Here is a 26,942-nt window from a genome sequence, read left to right as displayed (position 1 = left end):
TAAATATCAGAATATTCTAAACAATTACATTGGAAAGTCTACCGAGAGAACCATCACCTACTTGCTAATTTGGAAGAAGGCAAACTTACAGATCAAACCTTTACATTAACTGAGAAATGTATGTGCAGAATACAATGTGAAAGAAACGGACAGCACAGCATCACTATGCCATAAACATGAGAACTGGATGCTCTTCATTTGCACTTCATGTGCACTATCAAGCTACAATCTGGAGAAATGCTCACTGTGCCGTTCCAGAGCTGCAAGTGCTGTGAACAGAATCCCATTCCAGTCACTTCTTTGGAACTTATCTCTTGCTCATGTGAAATAGTGTGTGTAACTCTGAGGTGCAGGTTCAGCAAATCTGATTATGGTGTATGTTAACGTGCCAGTGCAGTTCTAGTCCCAGACATGACTATCAACTAATTAAAAATGCATGTTACTGTAATATTAGTTAATGGCTATCAGAGGAATTAGTATGTATTTGTAAGATTTGCAATTATGTCCTAATTGTATATTACATATTTTTAATTTCAGATTTTCTGTTACATTCATTTAACATATTTTCCAGTTCTGTTTAGATTAAATAATCATACAATTAATTGTTTGAAATTGAGCTGTATAGACAGTATGTGTATGGTACATACAGAAACAAAAATAAAAGATTTTAGTGCTTGTCATTTGAACTAGAAGGCTAACAACTCAAATTTCAGCTTGGAAACCAAACTTTTCAAAACAGGCATACTCAAAATGTGTTACCTAGTCTAATTCCCAACTTCTACCCCAAATGTCCCTTGGTGTTCTTGCCAAACCTCTTTTATAGAAATCCATCTAGGGGTGGGGAACTGGCTTCAATGACTAACTCCTGGCTTCCGTTCTTTGACCGCACGCACGCACCATGCAGCAGTTAGGCTTTTTCAGTCCTAATTTCTCTGTGGGTTTGGGTGTTTTTTTGTGTGTGACCCTGCCTGGTATTCAGCTGGTATTCAGTTCCTGACACCTTAAATAAGAGAATACAGCCATTAGGCTGAAAAGGGTTCACCATCTGTGATCTAAACAAGTAGAGATTTCAGGGTTGTGGGATCTGCTTTGCTTTTGGATAGAATCTTGGGGTCCAACAATTTGGAGCTAGATGGAGCCAAGGCAAAATAATGGCTATGGGGATAGAACCAATTATTTAATGAACTCCTTGTGCTATACACCAATCTACATCTGAGTTACTACAAATTATGATTCCAACAGACTAATTTAGATCTAAATATTGCTCTTATTAAACAATTGGAAGTTGAAGACCTTAGTTGATTTACAAATAGATTTTAATCTACTTTCTGCTTACCCTTAAAGGGATGTAGGAGGAGTGGTGAAAGCTAAATCTGCTTCTAGTTATTATTATTATTATTATTATTATTATTATTATTATTATTATTATTTATATAGCACCATCAATGTACATGGTGCTGTACAGATTACACCGTAAATAGCAAGACCCTGCCGCATAGGCTTACAATCTAATAAAGTTGTAGTAAACAATAAGGAGGGAAAGAGAATGCAAACAGGCACAGGGAAGTGTAAACAGGCACTGGGTAGGGTGAAGCTGACAGTATAGGATCAGAACAAACTCAATATTTAAAAGCTATAAGGAAAAGAAAAGTTTTTAGCTGAGTTTTAAAAGCTGTGATTGAGTTTGTAGTTCTCAAGTGTTCTGGAAGAGCGTTCCAGGCGTAAGGGGCAGCAGAAGAAAAAGGACGAAGCCGAGTAAGGGAAGTAGAGGCCCTTGGGCAGGTGAGAAGCATGGCATCAGAGGAGCGAAGAGCACGAGCGGAGCAATAGTGTGAGATGAGAGAGGAGAGATAGGCAGGAGCTAGACCGTGAAAAGCTTTGTAGGTCAACAGGAGAAGTTTATATTGGATTCTGGAGTGAATTGGAAGCCAATGAAGAGATTTCAGAAGTGGAGTGACATGGTCAGAGCGGCGGGCCAAGAAGATGATCTTGGCGGCAGAGTGGTGGACAGAGACCAGCGGACTGATGTGAGATGAAGGAAGGCCAGAGAGAAGAAGGTTGCAGTAGTCCAACCGAGAGATAACCAGTGCGTGAACAAGAGTCTTGGCAGAAGAGACAGACAAAAATGGTTGAATCCTGGCAATATTATACAGGAAGAAATGACAGGATTTAGCGACTGCCTTAGTATGAGGAATAAAGGAGAGCGAGGAATCAAATATAAAGCCAAGACTACGAGCTTCCTTGACCGGAGTAAGCGTGACATCATTGACAGTAAGAGAGAATGAGAGGTGAGGAGAAGGTTTAGGAGGAAAAACAAGCAGTTCAGTTTTTGCCATATTAAGTTTCAGACGACGATGAAGCAGCCAGGCTGAGATATCTGAAAGACATGCCGAGATACGATCGTGCACATCAGGAGAAAGTTCCGGAGATGAGAGATATAATTGTGTATCATCGGCATACAGGTGATATTGGAGGCCATGAGATTGAATAAGCTTACCCAAGGGCAGCATGTATAGAGAGAACAACAACGGGCCAAGCACCGAGCCTTGCAGAACCCCTACTGAAAGGGGAAAAGAGGAGGACAAGCTGCCGTTAGCCGACACGCTGAAAGAGCGACCCTCTAGATAGGAGGCGAACCAGTTATAGACAGAGCCACAGAGTCCAAGGTCATGGAGGGAATCTAAGAGAAGATCGTGATCAACCGTGTCAAAGGCTGCAGTTAGATCAAGGAGAATAAGAACGGAATAATGGCCTTTAGACTTGGCAGTAAGAAGATCATTGGTGATCTTGGTAAGGGCTGTTTCAGTGGAATGCAAAGGACGGAATCCAGATTGAAAGGGATCCAGAGCAGAGTTACTAGAGAGAAAGTCAAGACAACGAGAGTAGACCACACGTTCCAGGATCTTTGAGACAAGAGGCAACAGAGAGACAGGTCGGTAGTTAGACAGAGATAGTCGATCAAGTGTGGTTTTTTTGAGAATGGGAGAGACTGTAGCATGTTTAAAAGCAGAAGGAAATGAACCAGAGGACAGAGAGGAATTAATGATGTGGAGCAAGGACGGGAGGATAGCGGGGATAAGATTAATAAAGACGCGATTGGGAATCGGATCACGGGAACAAGTGGAAGGCTTCGACAGTTCATCAGCTGAGACCGAAGGGAACGCCGAGAGATTTGCAGGAGGAACTGACAGGTGAGGAACAGGAGTTGGAAGCGGAGCAGAGCTGGCCAGACCGGAGCGAATAGTTTGGATTTTAGCATTGAAGAAAGAGGCAAAGTCATTGGCAGACAGAGTGGTGGATTAGGCTTCAGAAGAGAATTGAAGGACGCGAAGAGCCGCTGAGGGTGCCTAGCATTTGACTGGATCAACGTTGAGTAGTTATACTGTTTGTTTAAAATAAGGCGATCTCCTATCTTGGTTCGGTTTCTTGGTCATGTGGGAGGCTTATGGAATGTTGGGAATTGACTTTTATATCAAATGTTGTCATCCAAGAGTTTGTAGTGTTGGTGCTTCGTGGCCTCTGTGACTCACATATGTGGGTAATATGCTGCGCAGAACAGTAATTCAGAACAGAGTCTTAGGCAGGAGTTCCACCCATCTCCCCTGGGCATGGCTCCCATCTGCCTCTCAGTTCTTTTTCATCCACTACAGCAACTAGTGGCATTTCAAAGTTCATAGAATCATAGAATAATAGAGTTGGAAAGGTCCTATAAGGCCATCAAGTCCAACCCCCTGCTCAATGCAGGAATCCACCTTAAAGCATTCCTGACAGATGGTTGTCCAGCTGCCTCTTGAATGCCTCTGGTGTGGGAGAGCCCACAACCTCCCTAGATAACTGGTTCCATTGTTCTACTGCTCTAACTGTCAGGAAGTTTTTCTTGATGTCCAGCCAGAATCTGGCTTCCTGTAATTTGAGCCCGTTATTCCGTGTCTTGCATTCTGAGATGATCGAGAATAACTCTGTCAATTATCCCAGGAGGGTAGAGAAGAATTTTGTAGATTTTGTCATGAGATGGGAGAACGAAGTACCCCATGACAATCTGATCAGAAAACTAGCTGAAAGTGAGTTAGATGAAACAATTATTAGGTGGATCCACAGTTGGCAACAGAATCAGACTCAAAGAGTGCTTATCAATGGTACCTTTGCAAAAAAGGGAGAAGGTAACAAATGGGGTACTGCAGGGCTCAGTCCTGGGCCCAGTGCTCTTCAACATTTATATGAATAACTTGGATGAGAAGGGGCAGAGAATATTTATCAGATTTGCAGTTGACACAAAATTGGGTGGGATAACTAATACCCTGGAAGACAGAAACAAACTTCAAAGTGACCTTCATAGGCTGGTGTGCTGGGCTGAAAACAACAGAATGAAATTTAATAGGGATAAATGCCAAGTTCTTCCTCTCTTTTCCTTCTTTCCTATCTTCTCTGAGTTTTTCTTCTTTTTTCATTTCCCCTTCTTTTTCTTCATTGCCCCTTCTTTTCAAGAAGGTCTTGGAGGCCCCTCTTTTTTATTCATGGCCATTGACTGCCTCCCAACTGCCTCCTCTGTCTTGGGAGGCACACAGGGTGAACTCTTGTACCCGCTGCCTGGCCTTTATCAAGCAGGCCAGGAGAAACAGAACCACATGCCTCCATACAGTATTGTTGCAACAAGTCCTCAAAACACCATACACAACTGTGCTGCACCACCTTCTGTATACTGCTTCAGCTTTCATTTGCAAGAAGTCAGCTCCTGTTCTGTCAGCTGTACACACTATGGAAAGTGCTTCCGGGCATCCATCCCCCTGTATCAGCTGTCCCCTCAGTCCAGCAGATTGAAACCAACCCTTTGTACTTACAGTCAAGATGAAATGGATAAAACAGATCAAATTCCAAGATAAACACCCCAATAACCCTCACGTGTCAGGACTGAAAAGCAAACAAATAAAAAAGACTGCTCATAGAATAGAGCCCAACATTGAACCCGAACATATGCTGGTTTCAACTCCGCCACCCTCAGCTTTTCCAGGAGATTTTCTTCACTATGATATGCCACAGCAAAGACATAGATTCCCCCATTTCAACAGGTCTACATCCCATTACTCGGAAAAGAGTTCACTGCCAAGATGGCACATTATGAGTATAGGTATAATGTGTGTCACCATTCCCATCACCAATATTCCCCTCATTTTCTAAAATGATCCAAGGTAGCTTCTAACCATGCAACATATTTTCACATGTTATCTAAACTGCCTGACACTATTGGATAACTATTGGAAACTACCACAGTGCCAAGCTTTACAAGTTTGCCACTTGTTCTCCACCCTCTTTCAGCTAATTTCTTTCAGGACATAATCCTGAAGAAACCCTAGGAGCCACCAGTTGCTATGTAGTCATCGCTGGCAGTACAAATTATCCAGACATTCCTGGCTCCCAACATGAAGCCACCGCCTAACAACTCCTCTCCCTGGGCCTCAGCCTCCTCACCAGATACCACCATCCAGGATCAAAAAAATTTCTCCCCATCAGATGACGTAAGGCTATACCCAGGCCAAATCCTCAGGATGGTCCTTTCAGTCCTGGTCCTGCATCTGGTCTTTAAAAGAGTATAACCTGACTTAGTTCCACTGATTACTATCCTGACACTTCCAACATTACTGCATGTAATCAAACAATTCTGGGCTAAACCTTCTACTTTTACACTTATGTCTAGAAAGATACAAAACCTATATAGGGTTGAGTAGGAGGATTGTTACTTCCTCTTCAAACACCCCACACCAGACACCATAATTGTGGAAGCATCCCAACTGAAGAGAGGCAAAAGACTCCATCTGCCCCTGTGGATTCAGAGGGGGTGTAATTAGAATCAATGGGACATAGAATTTACTTCACTGAAGCTCCACATGGTGAACTATGAGGCATGCATGGGGGGCCTACCAACAGTTCTTACAGGAAAAAGCAGCAATCTTCTTTGACTGTCTCCCAGAAGACATCAAAATTGTCATGATGATATCCCAGTCAAGGAAGCTCGTAGTCTTGGCTTTATATTTGATTCCTCGCTCTCCTTTATTCCTCATATTGAGGCAGTAGCTAAATCCTGTCGTTTTTTCCTGTATAATATTGCCAGGATTCGATCATTTTTGTCTGTCTCTTCTGCCAAGACTCTTGTTCATGCATTGGTTATTTCTCGGTTGGACTACTGCAACCTTCTTCTCACTGGCCTTCCTTCTTCTCACATCAGTCCGTTGGTTTCTGTTCACCACTCTGCTGCTAAGATCATCTTCTTGGCTTGCCGCTCTGACCATGTAACCCCACTTCTGAAATCTCTTCATTGGCTTCCAATTCACTTCAGAATCCAATATAAACTTCTCCTGTTGACCTACAAAGCTTTTCACAGTCTAGCGCCTTCCTATCTCTCCTCTCTCATCTCACACTATTGCCCCGCTCGTGCTCTTCGCTCCTCTGATGCCATGCTTCTCGCCTGCCCAAGGGTCTCTACTTCCCTTGCTCGGCTTCGTCCATTTTCTTCTGCTGCCCCTTATGCCTGGAACGCTTTTCCAGAACATTTGAGAACTACAAGTTCAACTGCAGCTTTTAAAGCTCAGCTAAAAACTTTTCTTTTTCCTAAAGCTTTTAAAACTTGATTTTGTTCTGACTTTATACTGTTAGGTTTTTTTTAATTATTTATTTATCATACTTATACCCCGCTCCTCAGCCAAAAAAGGCTCTTGGAGCGGCTTACACTTAGCAAAAAAGACAGTCCCTGCCCTCAGGCTTACAATCTAATAAAGACATGACACACAAGGAAAAGGAGTCAAGGAGGGGGAGGGAGGGAGGAGAGAGAAAGAGAGAGAGAGAGAGAGAGTCCAGCAGGAGCAGGCCCCGATGTTACTTCTGCCTGCTCCTGTCCCCTCAGTACTTCTTCTTCCCCACAGGACCAAGATGGCAGTTTGCCCTGTGGGGGGGGGGGGGGAAGAGTCCAGCAGGAGCAGGCCCCGATGTTACTTCTGCCTGCTCCTGTCCCCTCGGTCCTTCTTCTTCCCCACAGGGCCAAGATGGCAGTTTGCCCTGTGGGAAGGGGGGGGGAAGAGTCCAGCAGGAGCAGGCCCCGATGTTACTTTTGCCTGCTCCTGTCCCCTCGGTCCTTCTTCTTCCCCACAGGGCCAAGATGGCAGTTTGCCCTGTGGGGGGGTGGGGGAAGAGTCCAGCAGGAGCAGGCCCCGATGTTACTTTTGCCTGCTCCTGTCCCCTCGGTCCTTCTTCTTCCCCACAGGACCAAGATGGCAGTTTTACCCTACCCAGAGCCTGTTTACCCTACCCTGTGCCTGTTTGCATTCTCTTCCCCTCCTTATTGTTTTATTATGGTTTTATTAGAATGTAAGCCTATGCGGCAGGGTCTCGCTATTTACTGTTTTACTCTGTACAGCACCATGTACATTGATGGTGCTATATATATATATATATATATATATAAATAAATAAATAAATAAATAATAAGGCCACAGACTAGCAGGCTAACAAATCAACACAGCCCACCACATGGCCAACTGTAGCTTTAAGGGCATGGTAGCCATTATCTTTTCGAGATGTCGTGCCCGGTGCTGTACTGCAGGACACCACCAGGAAGCTAGATTGTGAGAGGAGGACCTGTTCGATACTGAAGGTCATCTACAGATGACACCTATGAGAACAACTATAAAATGGAGACACCCACCCAGGATCCCAGTCCTTGGTGGCTTCTGTCAATTGACCACATCAATACTGGCAATCTCAATGGCCAACTTGGCACCAACCTATCTCAGGCCCAAACCTGGCTTTCAAAGAAGGTTCTTTCCACTCCAAAAGTCTATTTCAGAACAAATATTGCCAACCTACTCATGTTTTTTAAAACACACACCAGCCAGTCAAAGCATTGTCTTCTACAATGGAGCTTAACCACTGCCTCCCCTCCATCAGAATAGGCTCAAACATTTTCTTCCCACTTGGAGGTCCATCACCACTGACAAATGGGTACTCTTTATCATCGCTCAAGGCTATTCCATGAAATTCAAAGACACACACACACACCCTGGGATCTTCCATTTTACTCACCCTACTCAGGTTCTAAAAGAAGAAATCACTACTCTCTTGAACAAGTATTCAATAGAACAACTCTCAAAGGACCATCAGTTTCTTCTCCAGGGACATTACAGTCCCCAAAAAGGATGGTGATCTTAAACCTATATTTGACCTTTTGGATGTCAATCACTACATTCACCCAAAAAAATTCAGGATGACCACACTCCCCCATTCTTCCCCACGTGCAACAGGGAGACTGGTTCACTGCAATAGTGAATACTTTGACATTGGTATACACCCTGCTTCCTGCCCTTTTCTTAGATTTGCCTTAGGCATCAAACCTTTCCAGTTCAAGGTTCCCCCTTTTGGCCAAGTCACAGAGTCTTTATGAAATGTAAGGCAGTAGAGGTGGCACTTCTGAGAATTCAAGGGATGTATAAACAACTGGCTCTTCATAGCCTGCTCTCACCACTGCCCCAGCACCAACATCAACATAGCCCTGTTGCTTCTACAATCTCTCAGCCTGCAGGTCATCAAAGAAAAATCCTGTCTTATTCCATCTCAAACCTGACAGTTCATAGGGGCATTTCTCCACTCCAGCCCACACTTACTTACTCTGTCCAGGGGACAGAGTGGACAGCTTACAACACTTTGCCCGAGAACTAAGGGGTATGACAATGCAGAGGAACCAGCATCCAGTGCTTTCTTAGGCTCATGGCCTCCATCACCACAGTGACTCCGTTAACATGCCTCTGTATGAAACAATTCCAGGCTCGGTTCCTAAGAATCTTCAATCCAGAAACAGACCCCCAGATTTGTATCTTGTCTCTTCCTAACTCAGTCAGGCGTTCACTGCACTGATTGTTAGTCCCAAAACATCTCTTACACAAAACACTGTGCATCCCTGAGAGTCTCATGGCTAGGGAGCCCACTGTGGTGGGATGTGGTTCCAGTGGGAGAGAACCCTTCACATCAGTTAGCTTGAGCTGAGGGCATAGCAAGGGATAGATTCTCGCCTGGAGTCTGTACTGGCTCAACTGACAACCAATCCCTTTGAACATATAGCCACGGTCAACTTTAGGCTCCTCACAGTGAAAGTGGCTCTCCTTGTTCCTTTTACTTCGGCATGAAGAGTGAGCAAAGTATATGCTCTAAGACATGACCAACCATTCCTAATTTTACACAAGGATAAAGTAGTGCTATGCCCAAACTGTTCCTTTCTTCTCACAGTTGTTTCACAGTTCCACTTAACTCAGGATATCATGTTACCAACTTTCCTTTTTCTCAGGTGGGAGGCCAAGCTTCATACCCTAGATGTTAGAAGGGCACTTCCATTCTATGTGCACAGAATATAATCTTTTAGGAACTCTACGGTCTATTCATCTGCTACTTGGGACCCAAAACAGGTCACCTTGTGTCATCACAATGCTTCGTCAAGCAGGTGGTTTCAGCAATAATTCTCGCCTATCAGTGGGCATTCTTACTGGCCCCACTACAAGTACGAGGGTAGTTGACTAGAACTACAGCATCGTCTGCCACTTTTCTCAAAGGCATTTTGCTTCCCGACTGTATAGTCTAGCACCCTGGGCTCAACCTTCTATTTACATCAAACATAAATCAGAGCTTGCACTGATGTGGCTTTTAGCAGAGCGTTTTTTTTCTTCTTCAATTCTTACCTTCTTTGGTAAGTCTCTCGCTTTTCAGTCATTTATGTGTGACTCATAGAGATAACAACAAAGGAGAAGGAGAGGTTGCTTACCTGTACTGTGGTTCTTCATGTGGTCGTTCGTGAACTCACACAACCCACCCTCCTCCCTGGTTTGATGCCTCACCTTTTATTCCAGACTCAAAACTGAGAGGCAGGTGGGAGGCATGGCTGGAGCATCCATAGAGGAGATGAGCAGGACTCCTGGCTAAAACTCTGTTTAGCTCTAGAATGTTCTGAATGACTGTTCTGCACAGGTGCATAACCTGTATGTGTGAATTCACAGATGACTACTCAAAAAACCATAGTTAACAGGTAAACAACCTGTCTTTTTGTATACTCTGTGGACATCCTGAGTATGCTGAAATAATTCTGGGAAAATTTAAAAAACCCTTTAAAGGATTAAAACAAAACAAAAATGGCCTAACAGGGACTTATGCTAAGAGACTTCTAGGTTCTAGAGAATGTTGAGGTGTTATTTGGGGAAAGAAAAGTAAAAAATGGGGTGGGGGGAGGCACAAACAGGCCAGTTTTCCTAACAGCTTACAATGCCCTGAAAGATTATTAGGGTCATTTAGATGTGTGTTGTGAGATGAAAAGCTTCCCTTCTCCCAGTCAGTGGTGAGGGGGTTGGATGGGATGGAACACTGTTTTTCCTTTCCCACTCTCATTCTCTCTCCCCACCCCTATCCGTCCAATACCCACACTGTGCAGCAATAAAGCCCTCAGGTTTGCTCTTACACCCAGATGTGAGTCTGAGCCCTTGGTATAGCAAGTGAAAGTTTCAGGAGCATAGGAGAGGGGGGGAACCCACCCACCCCCATTTCAAACAGTGCAAAGACATTATGATAAACAATTTTGAATGAATTGAATGAATAGTGTTTGAAGTTGTTAAGAGTGGTAAAAATTTAATAAAAATTTAAAATTGCATGTAACTTCTAATCCTTAATGGCATGCTCAGATCAGATGTTTTTATTTGCCATTTTCCAGACTATTATAAATAAAGAAAATGTCTAAGTAATAGATGTGACTAGTAACAATTTGTAAAGACAGAGGTCCATCTATCTGCAAACCTGTCACCACAGTTTAACATGATAATCACAGCATCAACTTAAGGCTTTGTCTCCCTCTTTATTAGTGGCTTGTCTTTTTGCTGCTACCAATATCTTGAGCTCTCCAAGGCCTCAACTAATCAAATGACGAATATAAGGGCCTTAGGGAAAAAAGGAGAAATTTGCCTCATAAACCCAAAGTGGCCAGGAAGTCCTATCAGAGGTCCTCCGCATAGCACCTGCGGGTGCTACTGCACCCATAAGGCCATGCTGAATTGCCTGCCAAGCTGTTTTCCCACTCTGCAAGAAAGGATCCAAAGGGAGAGAGAGAGAAAAGAGGAGCAAGCTTCAGAGAGAGAGAGAGAGAGAGAGAGAGAGAGAGGGAAAGAGCTAGAGGGGGAAGAGAAGAGGATCCAAAGAGAAAGAAAGTCAAAGCCACAGAGAGAGAAGCCGGAGTGGTTCGCCCAAACAGGATGTGCATTCAAGCACTCGCGCGCACACGCACACACACAGGTAAGGGAGCACTCCTAACATTTGCCATGAATTTGTGCTGGTGCCCAAAGCATCTTTGCAAAGTGCCAAATATGCCAATAGACCAAAAAAGTTTGGAGAGCCTTGTTGTTACATGGTTCCCTATTTCTAAATGTGCATGGTTATGTACTTTAAGTCAAACTCACAATTTGTGTCATGATCATGCATCACTTATTTCAGAGTGGACACTTAAACATGTAATAGTTGCAGGAATGTAATAGTTCCAGAAATCAGATGTTTTCAGAAGCTCATAAATATCTGAGCCTATATGGAGACATCTAGGAAGAAGCCGCATCCTAAGTACTCCAAATCAAATGGAGATCTGTTCAAATAAATTTTAAAAATAAAGAAGCCTAATCAAATGATGAGCCATAGACACACACCCAGTTAATACAGTCAGGAAAAATGAAGAATAGGTTAAAATAAAAAGATACTGAGCTGAAGAACATGTTTAATACTTCCATTTCTATACCTGCAATAATCCATAAGATGATTCTTTTCATAAGTTAAATATGCCAAGGCAAAACATATTCGGAAGTAATCAGATCAGTATAAGAAATAATATACTAAAAGTTGCAACATTTTTCTTGATGCAAAATGGTTGTTGGAAATGGTTGAAAAGTAATAGTCGACATTGTAATATCTCTGCTTCGATGTAGTCAAATGGATCCCTTTTTTAAGAAATAGGGGTTTAAACATTTAATAGAGCAATTTATTTTCAGCCCAACAATCATGGAGAAAACCCTCTGTAATACTTCTAAAGGCCATCTTGTACATTTCCTTTGCTATATCGGTATTAACACCTGTTGATAACAGTCACTGTTATGATCTGGCATAGAGGTCCATTGGGTCTAATGCTTTGTTTGGGCACAAGACATTGTCAAGTATGCTTCCACGACAATGCTTATATGAATAGAACAAAGAACCATGTGCTCTGCATGATTAGCTTTGGGCCACTTAAATGCTTGACAGTATCTCATGCCCGAAACAAGCATGATTCTATGCATCTCCTAGAGGACCCTGCTCTGGGAGGTCCAATGCTTGGTGTGAAGCCCCCAATTCCTTATTTATTTCTAAATACATTGGCTATTACTAATTTCTATACTGCCCTATAGCCAAAGCTCTCTGGGCAGTTTACAAAAATTGATAAAAATACAAAATAATAAAATAGTTTAAAATGTTTAACATAGGAAAATTAAAACAATGTGAACAGCTAAAAACAAATAAATAATGTTTTTCCTGACAAACAGCAGACGTAGATGCCTCATAATATATCATTAAATGCCTATGAGTCGAGGGTGGTCTTCACCGGGCATCAAAAAGATGATAGTGTCAGTGCCAGATGGGCCTCAATGGGGAGCTCATTCCATAGTTAGAGGCCACCACTGAGAAGGCCCTGTCCCTTGTTACCACCTTCCGAGCCCCCCTTGGAGGTGGCACTCAGAGGGGGACCCAGATGTTGATCATAGTGTCTGGGTATGTTCAGATTGGGAGAGGTGTTTCATCAGGTATTGTGGTTGTGTCCCAATTAATCCATGGGATTCAGGATGTACCCTGGCCACTGTTTTGAATATGCAAACCACAGCAGGTGGGGGACACTGGGGCATGCGATGCTGGGTATCATAGGTTATTTGAGGGTTAAACCATCATTGGATAAGCCTAGAACAACACATGGTTATCATTCCAATTTTATATTGGTATATTCAAAATAATGACCAGCATGCATCTCAGAGCCTTGTGGATTAATTAACCCACAGTGGCTTATTGTGACGTGCAGACCAAGTCAATATCTTACACCAAAATGAAATGTTGAGTTGGACATGATGCTGTAGCATGTTGTACATCACTTAGAGATTATAAAGGAAGACTAATTACAGCCTAGTAAGCATGAAAATACCAAGATGTGGGTGTATGATTTGGGGTCCAGGGTCTTTTTCTGCTATGATTATACTAATCATAGTGTTGGTGACATTGGCGGATCACTGTAGAGGTTCTCTGTATTACTGTGGAACCCCTGAAGGTGGTGGTGCAGCCTCCTTTAAAGGGTTTGGTAACCCCCAGATTAGTCTCCTCCCGTACTCAACATGTATATTGGCCACTTGGTTGTTGGTGTGGGTTGGCACCTAATGTGTGTGCTCCCTTTCTATCTGGCCTCATTTTTTTTTATAGATTCATTAGTGGACTGTAGTTGAAAATTAGATGCTGATGGAATAATCAAGGTTAGAATAATAATGGTCAGCAGGCTCTATTACTTCTTGGAAGGAGCAATGACTGGATCAACTATTCAGGTTGCTCATATCTGCCACTCTGAGTACTCCTGGATTTATTCATGTATAACTTCAGGTGGGTGATATAAAGTCCTTTTGTCAGCACCACCTCGAAGAAAGCTCTGGCTGTTCTTTTTCTTCTGATTTGGACATTGGTATAATTACTTACCCCTTTGAAGACCATGTAAAAAATGGCCTCCTGGGAGGGGTTGTTGAATGGGAGCACATTTTACCAGGGTTCCACTTTCTGTGTTAAGCTCTGCAGGGTTTTGTGACTGTAACTGGATCTGATTTTAAGTCTTAAATGGCTTTAGCCACAAATGGCTTCCTCTCAGATGTCTCTTCGTAATCTCTTAGCTCTGTCAAGAACACCCTCCTGATTACTAAGGGGTTTGTGAATTGAACTGTTTCCACAGGTAGTATGATCAGATTTTAGTGTTGCAAAATGGGCTTCTTGAAGAGGACGGTGATGGATGACATTAGGGCTTTTTCATTGGAAAGCCAGAGAACCGTGCTATGTTAACATGGTCAGACTTCTAAAGAATATTAATATTTTAGAGGTAGATTCTTACTTTATTCCGCATATTTGCTGCTTCAGTACGTTCCAAGGACTAAAATGATAGTTGAAATAAATTTGCATATAGCCTGGTAACTTTGAGTTGAAGTATACTAAATTGATGTAATCTCTAGAATAGATTAGGATTTAATATTAAAAGTATTAATATTTTAATACTTAAAAGTATTAAGTATTCTGTGTGTATAAAATGCTTTCCCCAACTAGTGCAATTTACCAGTGAGATTTGTAAACAAGAAAATTCAGGGATGAAAGTTCTTTTTTCTGTAAGGGGGAAAGCCTTATAAACATGTTTCCCCTTGCAAAATAATACTTGGCTATTGGAGTAATATGTCTTTAGGGGTTTTCTTAGTTTTGTCTGTGAGTTTGGTTTCTTTCTATATTAAACACATTTCAAGCTAAAATGTGCAAAATCAGTTTGGTCCAGTCTGAGGGTTAATTCCAGCCTTGCTCAAGTGGAAGGGAACTCATGCAAAGGGACCTTTGTTTGCTCTCTTTCCCCCTGCAGCCACTTTCTGCTCTCATATCTGCTCCAGGGTGTGTGTGTGTGTGTGTGTGTGTGTGTGTGTGTGTGTGTGTGTGTGTGTGTGTCTGTCCCAGGCCTCTGGAGCAGATTTAGGGTGGGGGAGCTGCATTTGGGCGAGGAAATCTGTTCCTGTTGTGGCTGGCTACCATTGGCTCCAACCCCTGTAGTTTTCATGTTTGCTCTCAGTTTCTGTGGTTTCCCACTACCAGTGCATTACAAAGGAAGACTAATTGCAGCCTAGGAAGCATGAAAATACCAAGTATGCAAAGAAGCAAGGCTTGACCCAGCTATCAGTTTATTGGGACAGTTTCAGACATGACTCTTGCTCTCTCATGAGATAAGTACAGAAAATGGAAAAAGATGTATGTATCAACAAGCGATAGTGCTTTTTTCTGAGATGGGTTTTAATACTTCTGTAGGAAAAAACATACATAGAAGGTTATCAAAAATTGCCCTTCTGCCTGGGGTTTTAGGAAACCACTGAGTATGCAGTTTAAGAAACATACACATGAAGGGAAAATGTGGAAGTTAAGGCAAGGGATACAGTATGGGAGAGACTCAGTTTTTCCTATAATATTGAGCAATTTTGTGGGGCCTAAAGTTTCTAGCTTTTCACGTTTTTAAATGGGCATTGCTGGGATTTTTTTAAATGTCTTGGGAATTAAGATTATATAATTGAAATCAGGACTCTAAATAGGATGTAAACTTATTGACTGTCATTGTAGATTGGCCAACAGAAGCTTCAACAGTAGTTCAAGCTGTAGATTCACTTCCATACTTGAATCAGTCTGTCTTTTGGCAAGATCCTAATGGCAGTGGAAAAAATATGGTAAAGAATTAGGAAATCTTAAAGTGAGTTTTGTCCTATATAATTCGTATCCTGGGGACAAATGAGCACAGAACCTGATCTATGCTCTGAGATGTGACCAAATTTAGTTTAATGTTTTTAGGATAATTCAGATATCATTATGGTTACAAGTGTTTTCTCTACATAAAAAAGAGTGTTGTGTGTTAAGCTCCGAAGATTCATAGCAAAGATTCATAGCAAAGCTGAATATGGGCTGAATACTCTTCTCCTAAACAAGATTGATAGAAAATTAACAGTCCCAGTTTGTAGAAAAAAGCAAAAGCATACAGTGGTCCAATTAATGATTCAGTATGATAGATACTTTAAGGTTGGCTGAATTTGTTGTGGCTTTCATACTATAGAAGATATTATCAATCAGTTTGATCTGTATCTCAGTGGTCCCTATGAAAGGCAGCATAATTTAATTCAAGGTTTGCAAGGTTATATGATGGGCTATAACCTCAAAGATAAAGAAAATCAGAATGTGACTGCTAAGGGCAAAGCTTCGTTTAGGTTTGAATCAAGATGCTTTTTATCTTTAATATTAAAAAAATTAATCATTTCCTTAGATACTTGGAGCTGTGAATTCAAATATCCACACATTGGTACAATTTTATCTTTGTTTGTATTGATGAGGTGATAAGGAGTTGTGTTAGAGGCTATGCCCATGCTAAAGTCTGAGTCAAAGCATGCTGAATCTTAAATCCAGTAGTATTAATGCTCAGTCTTGTAAAATGAACTTGTCTGATACTATTTGAATATCTTGCATGTTAGACTCTAGTTTTGAATCTTTAGGACACATAATGGCTATTGAAATTGTAAAATGTTGTCTTTTTTCCACTATCAACTTCTGGGTTTTAAATATTACTATATTTGTTTGTGAAAAACCAATATTCATTTGGACTTTTGCGCAGAAAAGCTCCAAGCCTAAAATGACATGGATTTTGGAAGTATTGATATAGGGCTATATCTTGCTAGATTTGTTTTGGGAACAATTTAAAATTTAACTGAGCTACTTAAACAGTGTTTTACTATAGTAAATACATATTTTGTTTTAAGAAATGTTTATTTTTGCATTGGTAGGATCCTCATACTGTGGAGTATAGTTGTTAGTTTTGCAGTCTATTTCTAGAGCACAGCTCCCAGAGAGAGGGGGAGGATGGAGGTGTGCATGTGTGAGTGTTGGATGTTGTCTGTCTTCTGCATATTAAGACTTCAGTCTTCAACTGTGTTAGCAGGATTTCGCTACTTTTGCCTTACAGAACCATTGCAGTAAATATTTGCAGTAAATTTGCAGAATCATCAGTAAATATTCTAATATTACTTTCTTTTTGCAGTCTAATTTTATTTCCTTGGTAGCCAGTAACTAAGAGAGCGTCTTTGCTCTTGAACATTAATATATTTATTTTACAAGCTGAAGCTAGCATCCATATTTAAAATTCCAATTCTGTCTTGTGCTGTCTATCCTGTTATGAGGGGTAGGCTTTAATCTATTTTATCTTAATGTGGTTAGTTTTGGGTGGAGAAAGAGCGGGGAGGTATGGGTTAACTTCAGCATGGCATTTTTTCAAACATTTTTCGTGTGCTTAGGTACATCCAAGCAGAAGTCAACTTCCCTTCAGGTAGCAGATCAGGACCTACTGTCACCTTTTCACCCATACCAGCCTTTGGAATGTATAGTAGAAGAAACTGAAGGCAAGCTGAATGAACTTGGACAGAGAATTAGTGCTATTGAAAAAGCACAGCTTAAATCATTGGAGTTAATTCAAGGTGAACCTTTGAATAAAGATAAGATTGAAGAGCTCAAAAAGAACAGAGAAGAACAAGTACAGAAGAAGAAGAAAATATTGAAGGAGCTGCAAAAGGTGGAAAGGCAATTGCAGATGAAAACGCAACAGCAATTTACCAAAGAATATTTGGAGACCAAAGGTCAGACAGAGGCACCCCTTACCCAGCAGCAGCCATGCCCACACACAGGTGTCCTCCCAGAAGTAGAAGAAAATGAGGGCCTTCCTGGGGATAACTTTTCAGGGTTATCGCAGGTTGACAGTGTCCTGTGTAAAGATGAGCAGCAACAGTCTCCACCATCTCCTGAGCAAACTGAGTTTGCCCCTCTTCAGCCTTTGTCAACATCACAGTGTGACTTTTCAAGTAACGTAGGTTGTAATGGGACAGATTCTTTTGAACTTCAGAAAGTATTAGGTAATCAGCAAACTGTAGGACAGCAGCCAATTGCTGGACATGGTCAGGGGCTGTTAGTTCAAGAACCAGACGGATTAATGGTTGCCACTCCAGCACAGACGCTTACCGACACTCTTGATGACCTGATAGCAGGTGGGTTGAGAAATGTACTTTTTTTTTTTTTTTTGCATTAATGTATGTGCTCAGTTTCCTTTGCTCTCATTCCCTCTAACAAGGCTATATTTCATTTTTCCTCTCTGGGAATATTTGTTTAAGGATATTTCTTTCTTATTCTTAATGTTAGCACAGTTAAATTCCCAAGTATTTGGGTTGCTTTTATCAAAAGCAAAATAATAACCTATTCATTTATTGAGACCTTATTATACAATCCTTTTGACTTCCATATCTGTTAGTGATGACTTTAAAGGAAATCTAGTCATTGGAAACCAAGTGGTTGAATTTACAGAATTGTACAAATATAATTCTAATTGACACCAGCCAGTAAGCATATGTGGGGCAATCACTGGGCTCATGACCATGCAGCACTCATATGGAGATTCCATTCGTAAGAATCAGTGTTTCTGTATTGGGGCTTTTTACATGACTGTTATGACTAGAGCTCTTAAGGTGACAATACTCAAGTCTGAGGAAAAGTTGTTGGCATAAATACAATGGCTTTATTTGGAACTTAATTTATGGAATGCTCATTCAAATATTTTGTATAGTACTTCCAGAATACCATATACCTTTTATCATTTATCAGGAAGAGCAGATTTAAAAGATGCTTCCCCTGTAGCTAAATGGAATGGCTAGAAATACTTGCAACAGAAAATGGAGGATATTTCCTGCTTGGTATCAGACTTGGGCTATACCAGCTACCACCCTAGCTGTCCCATCACTTTAACTTCCAAAATTAGAATAGTTGATTAAGAGTAATGGAATAAGTTGATAGGTGGAATTTTGTACTGGATTAGATGGACTCACATTTTTATATATAGCCTACAAGCTTTAATGGAAATCATTCCAGAGTAATTGGGCCGAAAATAAGGGAAGTCACAAGTATTCTTGAAGGGCCTGCCCCTGTGAAGACTGCACAGGTGTCCACCCAGAGATAGCAGATGGGTGGAACTGTCATGGCATTCCATCTAGCTATTAAGTCCATCCAGTTTGCACATCACAACAACCCACCATTTAACAAACCATTGAGAATGAAGTGGGAGTGAGTGAACATGCTAGTTCTCACTGCTGAATCACTCCTGCTGAAGCTGGACAGAGCTAAACAAGCCAGGGACACTCTGTTCCTTGCTTGTTTATTGTGGTCTGAATCCAGAATTGTAGGTTATTAGAGGAGGAACAACCCATGTTTTTTTTCTTGGGTTACAGGTCTGAGTTGTTCCTTCTTCCTACAACCTACAATTCCAGGTTTGAATGTCGCAAAAAACAACAACCAAGGGACAAAGCATCCCTGGATTATTTAGTTCAGCAGGAGCAGGCAAGAAGCCAGGACATGGCTCACTCGTTCCAGTTTGTTCACGATTATCCAGGGTTTAAACAGGTCCTGAGTAGTTGCAACATACTAACTGGGTCTGTAACTAAATTGACTCTATTCTACTGAAATCAGTATCAATGTCTTCATGCCTCATGGATGGGGGACTTTATTGTACTTTATTTTTTGAAGCTATATTGGCATTGGTGTATATGTTCTAGGAATATTCCTTATTTCTTAACTTGAAAACGGAAATATGAAAGATGGCCTGTCGAGTGGTAACTCTTGTTAGTTAAATTTTACAGTATTTCTCACATTAAAAAGTTGCCAATTTAACTTGTCTTGACATTTTTATGGTGTAAGCTCACACTCAGACATGTTTTAATGACAAAAACATCCTGTTCACAGCTTTGTTAATAATCTATGGTATCAATTGTGAGGGAGCAAGAGAAACAAGTTACTTTCGAAAGTTGTTGAGTTCAGAAATAAAATGAGGTGTAAAGCATACAATTCACTCATAGATACAAGTGCATTTGAAGTGTGTGCCTATCTAGCCACTAGCAACAACTGCATCTACCACTATTTATTTATTTATTTTAGCATTTTTATCCCGCCCTTTAGCCAAAAAGGCTCTTAAGGTGGCTTACAAAAATATTTCTTAAGACAGTCCCTGCCCACAGGCTTACAATCTAAAACAAAAAACTATTGATACCTGGCACCATTTTTCTCTTCAGCTGTGCCAAAATGAGGGCAGGAAGGATTTCCCTTACTCTGATTTTGCTTTATGATGTCAACATTTATTTATTTTTATTTTATTTATTACATTTTTATACCACCCAATAGCTGAAGCTCTCTGGGCAGTTCACAAAAATTCAAACCATGAAGAGCATAAAAACAACCAACAAATTTAAAATACACATACGAAATACAATATCAAAAGCCCAACCAGAATAAAACCACACAGCAAAAATTAATATGAGATTAAAACAGCAAAGTTTAAATTTAAGTTAAATTAGGTGTTAAAATACTGAGAGAATAAAAAGGTCATCAGCTGGCGACGAAAGGAATACAGTGTAGGTGTCAGGCAGACCTCTCCGGAGAGCTCGTTCCGCAGCCGGGGTGCCACAGCAGAGAAAGCCCTCCTAGTAGCCACCTGCCTCACTTCCTTCGGCAGGGGCTCACGGAGAAGGACCCCTGTGGATGATCTTAAGGTCTGGGCAGGCACATATGGGAGGAGGCGTTCCTTCAAATAACCTGGCCCCAAACCGTTTAGGGCTTTGAATGTTAATACCAGCACTTAGAATCGGGCCCGGACCTGGACTGGCAGCCAATGAAGTTGTAGAAGGACTGGTGTGATATGATCTCACCAGCCAGTCCCTGTTAGTAGGCAGGCTGTAGCTTTTGCCTCTGATTGGCAACATCAGGGATGAGGATAAACAAAATAAAATAATGTGTGGCCCTCCAGATGTTGAACTGCAACTCCCATCAGCCTTAGCCAGAATAGTCAATGTTGGACTATTGGAGTTGCAGTCCAACAACATTTGGAGGGTCACATGTTCCCTATTCCTGGGTTACATGGTATACTGAAGCTAAATCAAATTTGGCTACATATTGATATCATGAAGTTAATCAGAATGAGGACAGTGCTGAAAGAGAAAAATGTGGTACTGAACAGTGGCAGAGGCTACTGCCATACTACCATCGAAGACACAGTGAAGGAAAGAACAAAGAGTGTCTTGGAAGTGTATGTGTAAAACTTTCTGCTCTTCCAGCCTACCTTTTGAGCTGAAAATGTTCAGTTTGGAACATTTTCAGCCCTAATATGCAGTTATGTAAATATGGATCATGTCAATGTTTAGACTTTTGGTTCTGTTAATCATACTTCTTATACAGAGAAAGTTCACTTAATGTCCTTGAGAAACAGTAAAGATTTAACTGTTTATTGTTAGCAATTTATGTTTGAATAACTTCTAAGAAGCTGTGTAGATGGAAGCTTGTTTCTAAGAGATGACAGGGCTGAACTAAGCCAATTTTTAGTAGCCTGTTGCTCTCTTCACGGGATCTGTTGTAAATAACAGTTTGTGGCATAATGCGGGATGTGCACAGAGTTCTGGCCAATATGAGGTGACATCTGACAATCAAATGTGCAGATTTATGTGTGTATATACCTATATTTCCATTTGAGATCCAGCTTAGGGTTACATTTTCAAGAATTGTATGTATAGCAAATGTTGGTAGGAGTTGGCTTCTATTTAAAGCAAAGGTGGTGGAAGAGAATGAAGAGATCGGTGTGATTATTGGAGCTGAGCCAGTGAGGATCTTGATCTACAGGCAATAATAGTTCTTGGTTATTGTCATTGTACTACTCCAGGCCTCAACCTGCTTCCACATGTAGAACTAATGCCACTAAAATTGATGGGGCAATGCATATGAAGAAACACATTATCCTTTCTACTGTCACATTGGAAGTCAAAGATGCAGTTCCTTTCTAGGTTACAGTTTCCACTGGTATAACTGTTAGGTTTCAAGTATTGCAGTTCCCAAAAGTAGTAAAGAAACAAGCTTGAGTAGGTGTTATGGCATTTGAATAAAATACACAAAGGAATATATCTTCAGTTAAATCAGGAAACCCCAAACATTTTGGGTTGTTGGACACATTTGGAATTTTGAAGGGCTGTTGTGGGTGCTCTCACAAAAAGGCTTCCATAGGGTTACTATCATGGGTGTGGCCAGCCACAAACCACCAGTTTCCCAGAAAGCAAAAGTAACTTGCTCAAGAACCTAATTGGAATGTGGAGTTTGGTTTGGAGTTTCAAAACACAAAACCATGCTTTTGAACCCACAGTTTTCTGCTCCAGCATTCCACAGCAGCCCTTTGCACCAGCTTACACTATTGGCATAGCACTAGAGGTTGCTTATACTAGTATTAAGTCAATTGCGTGAGTAGAGTGGCAGCATTTTATATAACTTCTTGCAAGCATTATTTTTTTCTGTGTACATTAATAACCTGTTGACAAGAAATTCCCTTTATTCCTTATACATGCTAGCACAGCATGCTTTTGTGTTTGCTTACATTGTAAGTTGGCTAGCACTTGTTTTTGTCCATACACTCAATTGAGAGATGCACTTGTTTCTCTTTTCTCTCTTCTCTCAAAGTCATTTTCATTTGTGGAAGGTGCTGTTGCTGGCTTCCAAATATATTACACAGCTACATGTGGTGGTATCACCCCTCCTTATAGCACACTCCAGTTTGTGTAGGGATGGGGAAAGCTTTGATCCTTCTGGATCATGAAGTATACAATTATGAAAGTCAAGGACTAGGCTGCAACATTTTGGGCCCAATTTAACTCCCTTCCCTATTTGTAATATAACTCTTGAGGCTCTGTAACACAAATCTCTCTTTTCCTGGCTCTGCATCTTTCTTGATCTAGTCAGAAATGACAAGGCATTGTGGCATCTGTCCTGTTTGTTTGTTTTTAAATGGTTCATGATTCTCTCCCTCTCTTCCTAGCTCCACACCTCAGCAGGCTCAGAAGAACCTGTTGGTGCCTGTTGCCTATTTCTGTGTTTGCTCCATGTCTGCTTGTATGCTTTGGGTATTTGGGTGACTTATGTGATGATCAAGCAAGGCTTCCTGTGCTTTTTGGGAAAAGGCAGATGCATTTAACTGGCCATGATTGGAAATGGAATTCTACAAAGTGGAGTGGTTTTATAAGTGTGTGCCATGCCACGCCTCTCTCATGTCCTGGTTAACTTACTCCATTCCCCAAAATGGAGTGAGATGGAAAACTGTGTATCAGTGTGTCTTGTACCCCAATGTGTCTGTCTTGCTTATTACATGCTAGGTTTCCAACACTTCTTATAATTGAGGGGAGGAGAGAAAAAACATTACTAAAAACAATAGAATCTCTGCTTGCTGAAGCAATATATCTCCAAATACCAGATGCTAGAAAGAAATATGGAATGATGGCTGTTATACTTTAATCCTTTCTTGGCAATGTGGAGAGGACTGTGTGCTCACTTAGTACTAGTATATATATTTTTTGAAATGTATTTATCTTTTCCTCTTGGTTTTATTCATATGCAAGTCTGCACAAATATAACTGACTAAAACCGATAAAAGACATTTTAACTGAATTAAGTTGCAGCCCTGTGTGAAACCTATTTTGTGTAGGGGAAATTAAATTAAGTACCAAAATCTAGTTGGGTTGGTTTTTATTTTCATGCTTCAAAGTCCCCGTAATACAGGTCCCTACAACAAGTCCCTACAATCAATGAGAATAGAGATGGACTCAAGATTTGAGGTCTAGCCTTTTTCTGAAAGATCTCCTTTTAATTAAGCTTGCTGTGGAATTGTGTTCTGTGGAACACAAGCTTGCTGTGGAATTGTGTTCTGTGGAATTGTGTTCTAATTTATTTTTCTGTCTGTACTAGTATGAGTGAATTATTTTGTCTACTTTCAGTCAAACTTATCTCCTTTTAATTAAGCTTGCTGTGGAATTGTGTTAAGTTTGACTGAAAGTAGACAAAATAATTCACTCATACTAGTACAGACAGAAAAATAAATTAGTCTTAAAATTTCTCCTCAAGCAGCCAGTTGCAATATCTGCCAGCAGAGGTGCTACACTGACACAGGACTCAAAGCAGGCATGATGCACCTTAAGGTCCCAGGATGAAAGACAGGACATCAAAAGTCAGGCAAAGTACTTTTTATATTATTGGACTTTTGCCCAGCCAAAATGTGCCAAAAATGGTAACAATAGGTCTTAAGCTCCCTCATTGGTTGTTAGGATTCCTCAAGACCATTCCCCACCCCCATGTTCAAAGCTCTGCCCCATTATATCAGATGTTTTATACCTAATCCTTCTTATCCTTATCCTGTTGATAACCCCTGAAGTTTGTCATGTCTTTGTGTTTTCTGTTTTCCAGACCCCACTCCTCTCCCATTTCCTCTGCGATCTTTCTAGGCTATTATAGGCCATCTTATGACATGCCAGTGGCTAATTTTCTTAATGATGTTCAGGTTTTTGCATCTGGGACAAAGTACTTCTGCTTTGTTAAATGATCATTAACTAAAGACTTTTAGCTTAATGTTAGTCCCCCTTACTTCAAATCAGAACTCTTATAGTTGTTGGTTACTTAATATTTCAGTTCAATATATTGATCTCCTAGACTTGGCAATTGTGTGGTTGCCCAATCAGGAGACTTTAGCAGCCAGCACAAAGAGGCACCCTGCTGTATGCATAGGACTCAATCCAGACCAGCCATTTTGTGAATGGAAGGGCTCCTTCCATTCACAGAATAGACTGACATCCAGCAGAGCCTTCTGCTGGACGAAGGGCAAGAGCAGAGATATTTTTTGCCAGTCCCCCTTGCATTCCCCCATGTTGCTCTCATGCTATTCTGGAGAGTCCCCCAACCCTCCAGAGCAGATGGGCACAGGAAGTTGCATGTGGAAGAAGAGACTGGCAAAAATCACCTCTCCTTGATCTCTGTGAGTTCTAAATCTGGAATTCAATCCATCATATTTTGAAGTGGATTTAACTGTTTGTTGTGATACTTAATATATATAAAAGAATTAATTTCACGTCAATTCATTATCATTTTCAGCTGATATTTATTTTATTTGTATTTATTTATTTATTACATTTCTATACCGCCCAATAGCCTGGGCGGTTCACAAAAATTAAAAACATTCAAAGTATAAAACAACAGTATAAAACCATAGTATAAAATACAATATAAAAGCTCAACCAGATAAAAACAGCAGCAATGCAAAATTACAAATTTAAATAGTTAATAGAATGGTCTTGATATTGTAGTTAATGGAATGGTCTGTGATGTGTGATGCAGCCAGTTCCATGCTCTCTTAAATGGGTCTCTCCATTATCCCCTGTTTCCTCTAATGGCTTTATCCCCAAATACTTTTTGATGCCACCTCTTTGCCTTCAAATCCCTTCTCAAACTCCAGCTTTTCTGTTGAAGCTTTGGCCTCATCCCCTTAGTTTTCATCCCAAATTGAGACTCTGACATATGTGTAATTGCACTTGCACATATTTATTTCCTTCTACCCTGTTTGTGTTTCTCTCTTCTTCCCCTTCATTCATGTAAATTTGTAAGCTCTTTGATAAAATAACATTATCAGTTGCTTATGTTGTTTGTAAAGTAACATGTGTAGTTGCTTACATGCAAATATTAAGATTTTGAAGTCCTTTGGCTGGTACTTTCTTGGAATGTTAGCTAGTGCTTCAGTTGATTTCCTCTTATGTAGAACAGGGGTGTACTACATATGGACACTACAGAAGCATGCATTTCAAGTCATCCACCACAAAACAAGGCATCCTTTGTGTCTCAGGATTTTCCTGGAGGAAAGAGAAATTTGAATGTAATTGTAAATACTGGCTGGCTTGATGATGTGTGGAAAGTAAAGGTCAGGGGATTTTCTTAATGTTTTTAGTTTAAAAAGTGTTTTGTTACATTTTCTTCACTATGCATGCAGTACATTTTTTAACTTTACTTTCCCACTAAATATGAACTAATTTGGGAACATCTTTTTCACAGGTGTCTTACAGATCTCAGAAATCAGTTCTAAAATACATTAATATATTTGAACTCACAGGTATCAGAAGTAATTGCATTCTGATTTAGAAATGAGATGTCACTCATAAACCTCTGCATTAATACTTTTACTGCTGTCAACCAACATTGGCAACTTTATCCAATCAGATACTTTCATGTGTTGCTTGAAAACAGGGAAAACTTGCAGAAGCTCCTCCATTCTGCATTTTGCTTTTTTGTACTGTTTTGTTCTATTGTAATGTAGACAGTTGTTGCAAGTCAGGTAGACAAGCTTTCTTACAATTATTTGTTGGAGACTCAAAATGTAATCCCAGGATGATCTGAATGTTTTGGACTTCATAGAATTGCAAGGTATCTCAGAGATCATTTAGTCCAACCCCTGCCCAATGCAGGCTGTGCTCAGTGTAACTACAGCATCCCTGACAGATGTTCATCTAAGCTCTACTTGAATACCTCCAACTTTAACTCCCAGAATCTCCTGCCAGCATAGCCAATGGTAAGGAATGCTGGGAGTTGAAGTCCAAAAGATCTGAAGATCTACTTTCTGCTCACCACTGGTGTAAGCTACTGCTTTTGGTAGCCCCACTAACCAGCCGAAATCAAAGTTTCAGAAGGCCTTGGGTTCACATGAAAACAAGATGGGTGTTGTGGTATTAATCAGTGCTCAAAGAAAAATGTGTTTGGTATTGTTTCCTTGTGAACAACCAGGTTATTCTTAACCCTGTTTTAATATTCTTCTCTTGCTAGCTTAAATTAAATAAGTATGTCTATGTTAAAATGTCTTCAATTGGTAGGGAAATTGGAAATTTAATTTAAGTTGATATTGCTTGCTTTTGTTCTTAGGCCAGTGTCTCATGTGCTCAACATGTCCTGAATGCGTCTTATGACAGTTCAACAAAAGGAATTTGTATCTTAAATGAAAATAATGATTTCACAATATTAGTCTTCCAATAAGTGATTTACATAACAATTTCAGCACAGTCATACCTCCTGTAAAAATAAAATTTTAGAAGTCCATGTTCAGTTAGATTTACGAACAGAAATGGTGACTGCAAAAGTGTAAAGTCAAGAAAATAACCTCATGATGGAATTCTGTAACTGCTTCAAAAAAACCACCCCTTGAATACAAACTCAGAAGTACTATAACTCTAAGCAGG

General features: G+C 40.6%; 1 protein-coding gene across 7 annotated transcripts in view; it reads left to right on the top strand.

Annotated features, from left to right (window-relative positions):
* Positions 1-26,942, top strand: part of ANKHD1 (ankyrin repeat and KH domain containing 1) — a 121,320-nt gene that overhangs the window by 53,161 nt on the left and 41,217 nt on the right. For 6 of the 7 annotated variants that reach the window (XM_063130128.1, XM_063130127.1, XM_063130129.1 and 3 more), the window contains exon 15: positions 17,130-17,873. The exons of the other annotated variant lie outside the window; for it this stretch is intronic. In XM_063130128.1, the coding sequence (XP_062986198.1) occupies positions 17,130-17,873 (744 nt within the window). The remainder of the gene's footprint in view (positions 1-17,129; positions 17,874-26,942) is intronic. 7 annotated transcript variants of the gene reach the window in all.

Source organism: Elgaria multicarinata, chromosome 7 (genome assembly GCF_023053635.1).
Source record: "Elgaria multicarinata webbii isolate HBS135686 ecotype San Diego chromosome 7, rElgMul1.1.pri, whole genome shotgun sequence".
NCBI classification, from domain to species: Eukaryota; Metazoa; Chordata; class Lepidosauria; order Squamata; family Anguidae; genus Elgaria; species Elgaria multicarinata.
This window is presented reverse-complemented; position numbering and strand designations above follow the sequence as displayed.